This window comes from Genypterus blacodes, unplaced genomic scaffold (assembly GCF_046128005.1).
Source record: "Genypterus blacodes isolate CSIRO-AG114 ecotype Tasmania unplaced genomic scaffold, CSIRO-AGI_Gbla_v1 ptg000112l_1, whole genome shotgun sequence".
Lineage (NCBI taxonomy): Eukaryota > Metazoa > Chordata > Actinopteri > Ophidiiformes > Ophidiidae > Genypterus > Genypterus blacodes.
Genome location: NW_027466916.1, coordinates 439,924 through 445,184, shown reverse-complemented (window position 1 = coordinate 445,184; position 5,261 = coordinate 439,924). Strand labels below are relative to the sequence as shown.

Below are 5,261 nucleotides of genomic sequence, written 5' to 3'. Positions count from 1 at the left end.
CTCCTCATGTTGTTAAGATCATTCCGTCTATTTATGATCATTTAAGAGGAACCCAGCATATTACATACTAACCTGCCCCCTTAATATTGTTATCATCATTATCATTATTATTGTTATTATTATTATATATTATTGGTGTTTTCGTATTATCTGTAATTAATCTCTTAGCTGATCGATTGAAGCAGAGATTTGATGAAACATGCAGGTTAACAAACTCAACCACAGAAACAACGTCACGTCTACACACTCATCATGTTACTTTACGCGCCATTAAAGCATAATGTGATATTTGTTCTCTCTGCTGCATTAAGCGCGCGCGTTCTACTACTTTAAATGAATCATCTGTCATATTTTTAATCATAATTTTATTCTAACTAGCGATCAAACCTATAAACACTCGGGTTTAATCCCTATTTCTAAGTGTGTCGGAGTTCTGGTCAAACCTTCTCTCGGCCTCCTTCCTTCCTTCCTTCCTCCCCTTCTCCCTTCCTTCCATCTCTGCGTCCTCGGCGCGTCCGTGTGCCTCTGCCGCCTCATGTTTACCACCTGCCAAAGTTACACTGAGACTAGAACATTAATTTATCTATTCCTCTTAAAGCGAGGCAGCCAACCAGCTCCAGATGGTTGCGGGCTCTAGTGTGGAGGGTCTGCGGACCAGGGTCCCGCTCTCTGACTCGGTAATCCTCCAGGTTGAGAGGTTTGGCTCATTTACATAATGCTGGAGGTCTGTGCGGGCCGAGGCCTGCACCTCCTGCCGCCCTGAAGCACCGCGGAGCGCCGCTGCCAGGAGCTCAACGGCTCCAAGGAAGTCTGAGCAACACACACACACACACACACACACACACACACACACACACACACACACACACACACACACACACACACACACACACACACACACACACACAAGCAGGTAGAAAATGCTGCTGATCTGCATTAAAGGAGCTGGAGACATAATCTATACTGATGATCTGTAATCAATGATCTGTATCGATACACATAAATGAAGGGTGAGGATTTATTTGAGATGAGTTTTACGTGGACCTTCATCTCCGGCTGGCTGAGCTGCATTCGAACCCAAACCCGTCTGATTCCAACGCGTTTGAGTCACAGCAACAAAGATATTAGACACAATCACGCCTAACAACTTAAACAGGAGATCAGCGTGCTTCATATGTGGCTGTAATTGATGGCTGACCAAGTCACATCTTCATTTGCTCAATTAGGGGAGGGAGCTGCTCGCTGCCATGGCACGAGGAATTACATTAGTGCAGACGAGTGTGTGTGTGTGTGTGTGTGTGTGTGTGTGTGTGTGTGTCAGGCCCAGTCATGTGTGGTGCCATGTTATGATGTGAAGCTGCCGTTACTCCTGCTTATTCCTGCTTGTGTGTGTTTGTAGGAGCTCCTTCCTCCTCTGACCCCCCCACCCCCACCCCCTTCTCCTGGCGCCAGTCAGTCAGTTTGCTCAGAGATTAACAATGTCAGGTCACAACCGGAAAGTGTCTTTGCTCCATACTTAAGGATCTGGGACTTAAATTTTACCACTAATTTGCATTATAAAACAAATAAATTACATATTCCTTTATTGGACACCTTTGTGTGTAAATGTCCCCACAGCGTGCAGTGTCCTGATCATTTAGATCAAATATAGACTCAGATGTGCCTGTAATGATCGTGTGACCTGCTCTCTGTCTTGTGGATCCTCTGGTCTAGTTTTACTCTGTGGGGTAAAATGCCGCTTAAGAAGCCTAAATGAGGCGTCATACAGCTTCACTGCGCCTCTCTGATGCTCCTCATGGCCCTTATGTCTGCTCAAAGTGCTCTCAAAGTTTCTAGAAAGAGTGGAATTCCCTCCTGACGCAAAATAGTCCTATGTGGCCACAGGATCAGCTAGTGTGCAGAGCAGAATGGAGCCTCACCTGTAAACTGCATAGAATTATTAATATCTGCCTCGGTTCGGTCAATATGCCGCTTAATATAAAGCAAAGTGTGTTTTCATGAATTATTTCCCTAAAATGTCAATGACTATTGTTTGCTGGTTCGGGAGGTTTGCTCCGCCCCCCCGTGTTTGTCGTAAACCTGGCTCCTGGCTCCAATAAACCCGGGCTAAGAGCGCCCTGGGCTCGCCTCCTTCTCCAAGGCGATCAATAGGATCTCAGGCGCACTCCAAGCCTCTCTTACGTAGACATCCACCAAGGAGAGAGCCGATACAACAACACGGTTGATCTGCTCAAACACAAAAAATCTACCTGCTTTCTGAACCATGTCGTTGAGCCCAAAGCACACAACGCCTTTTTCAGTGACAGATATTTTGAGTCCAATCGAGGAGACCTACAAGAAGTTTGGTGGCATGGACGGCGCAGGGAACCTAACCTCTCCACTGGGAGCCTACCGGCAGCCTCAGGTGGCTCAGTCCGGCATGCAGCAGCACTCCATGGGCCACAACGCCACCGTGGCGACCACCTACCACATGCCGCACACCGTCTCCCAGTTCTCCCACAGCGCCATGGGGGGATACTGCAATGGAAGCATTGGCAACATGGGAGACCTGCCGTCGTACCAGGAGAGCATGCGGAGCAGCGCGGCAGCAACAGGCTGGTACAGCGCCAACCCGGACCCGCGGTACTCCACAAGTAAGTACCAGGCTGCATTTTACACACTTTAGGGGGTTTTACGGGTACAGAGGAAATACTTTAGAATATTAAGGACGAAAGAGAGAAACGCACCTGGCTGGATCACACTGGGCTTTATGATATTTATCTTTATCGGGGCTTATTGATTGAAGTTATTATAAATACTTTACACAATTTAGGAAATATTCAATGAAACGTCAATGTTTATGTGTTGAGCCGCCGCTTAATATACGTCTCGATCGAACTCATGTTTGGAAATTAAAATACACCTGAATATATTCAAAATACATTATTATTATTATTATAACTACTACTATTATTATCATTATATTACTGTATTATTTTTATTATTGCTATTATCATTAATATTATTATTATTATTATTATTTTATTATTAGTGTGTATTCTTCTTGATTGTGACTGTGTTTAGTTGTGAGCTGTAAACTTGAGCTCCTCTCGCCTCAGTGATCAGTCAGATACTTCCGGCGGCTCAGGCTTCTCCTCTTCTGTTTATTGAACGCATGTATGTATGTATGTATATTTTTAAGTTTCTAGATACATGGGACCTTCCACAGGTATGAACATGGGCGGCATGGGGGGTCTCGGTGGAATGGCGGACGCCACCAAGTCGATGCCAGCTCTGCACGCTGCGCCCAGGAGGAAGCGGCGCGTCCTGTTCTCCCAGGCGCAGGTCTACGAGCTGGAGCGGCGGTTTAAGCAACAGAAGTACCTGTCGGCGCCGGAGAGGGAGCACCTGGCCAGCATGATCCACCTGACGCCGACCCAGGTGAAGATCTGGTTTCAGAACCACCGGTACAAGATGAAGCGCCAGGCCAAGGACAAGGCGGCGCAGCAGCTGCAGCAGCAGGGGCAGGACGGCAGCCTGTGCCCGCAGCAGGCGCAGTCCCCCAGGCGCGTCGCCGTGCCGGTTCTGGTCAAGGACGGTAAACCGTGCCAGAACGGCTCCAACACGCCGACGCCCAACCAGCAGCAGGTGCAACAGAGCCAGCAGCAGAACCAGCAGCAAAACGGAGTGGGAGTCGTGCTCGCAACCCCCACCGGCGGCCTGAGCCAGCATCAGAGCCAGCAGCAGGTGAACGCGCTGGACCTGGAGGAGATGTCCCCCAGTCCCCCCTCGCTGCACAGCCAGCTCAACATGGCGCAGATAGACTCCGCAGCGGTAGATTACACCAGTAACATGGTGAGCTCGAACCTCCTCTACGGCAGAACGTGGTAGGACCTGCGTCACACTGCAGTACTGTCACTTTCCACTTTTATATGTCAACCTGCGGATGAGCCCGTGCAACGAAAACTACACCTATACACACATATATGTACGTGTATACATGTGTGTACATACACACTGTATCTGGGCCCTGTGTGGGGACGGTGGGACGCGGCTCACACACACTCTCTCACACACACACACACACACACACACACACACACACACACACACAGGCGCACCAGCTGATCAGGGCACCTTTTCTTGACATGTGTGACAGCAGAGTCTATTTTTGAACGTTACTCGGAGCTCGATGCCCTTCAAAGCAATTCTGTGGTTTCTGGACCTTTTGTAATCCATGTTTGGGACCTTCCTCATGATGTTGATGAAACGTAGTCTTATATGTTGTTGAAACAAACAGGAATGCTGCTTCACTCGAGTTTGGGACTGCAGGGGCAGAGGGGAGATCAGGTCTGAAGTTCACTAAGCCTCCACGGTGATAACCTGCTATTTTATCCTATTAATATTGTAAACTAATGTATTCATTTAGACTGATTAAATAAAGTAGGGACTTGTATATTTGGCTAACACACACGAATGCGTTGTATAATAATCGTTACTGCGTCCACTTTTATGTTTTCTTTTATTCTTTTGTAAGTTAAAAAGGATCCAATGCGTGATGGCTGCTGTAAATGTGTCCAAACCAAGTGAACGTTAACAATAAATAACTTGAAGTGTGCGAGCAATTCCTGCAGAACTAATTTTTGAAGGGGATCTGTTTTGAGTACATTTTCATTATGCTGTTATTGAGACCAAATTGAGTTGGAAGCAAGGTCGATGAGGGAGCGAGTATTGTTCCGCTGACATGCTGGAGGGCCGCCTGAATGGAGGAGCAGGACCAGGAGATCCGCCTTTCAAACCGCACAAACACACTCAAGGAGCTTAAATATACACATTAATTTATTCATTTCACTGGAAAATAACTCTCAATATTGATTATTATCGAGACTAAACAGGGAAAGTTTGGTAAAAACAGCTCAACGACAACAAACAACGAAAATCGCCATCGTGCTATAATGAAAAAAAATGTTCCCAAATTATTTATAAGCGCATAAAAGTAAACGATTTATTATTATTAATTTTATTATTATTAATATTATTACAATTATTATGATTATCTAATAGAGCTCAGTCTGGGTAAATATATCAAATAATTAGGTCAAACTAACTTAATGTGATTTTAAATCTGAACGTCTGAATGTAAACCGTTTTAAAATCTTAATTATAATTATTTTCGACCTTCAGGACCCAAATCTTCATCTTCATCTGCTGCGTCGGTTCGGTGTCAAACCCGTCAAGTGTTTATATGCAGAGAGAAAAGTATCGAAGTATTTTTGTTTTTA

General features: G+C 45.9%; 1 protein-coding gene across 2 annotated transcripts; it reads left to right on the top strand.

Annotated features, from left to right (window-relative positions):
- The first annotated feature begins 2,263 nt into the window (after positions 1-2,263).
- On the top strand, positions 2,264-3,870 carry nkx2.4a (NK2 homeobox 4a). 2 transcript variants are annotated; one of them, XM_076161728.1, is made up of 3 exons: positions 2,264-2,633; positions 3,182-3,627; positions 3,709-3,870. In XM_076161728.1, exons 1-3 carry the CDS (start codon positions 2,264-2,266, stop codon positions 3,868-3,870), a joined length of 978 nt encoding a protein of 325 aa, XP_076017843.1. The 2 variants fall into 2 exon arrangements, with proteins under 2 accessions (XP_076017843.1, XP_076017842.1); XM_076161727.1 differs by having other exon boundaries at positions 3,182-3,870.
- Positions 3,871-5,261: the final 1,391 nt, after the last annotated feature.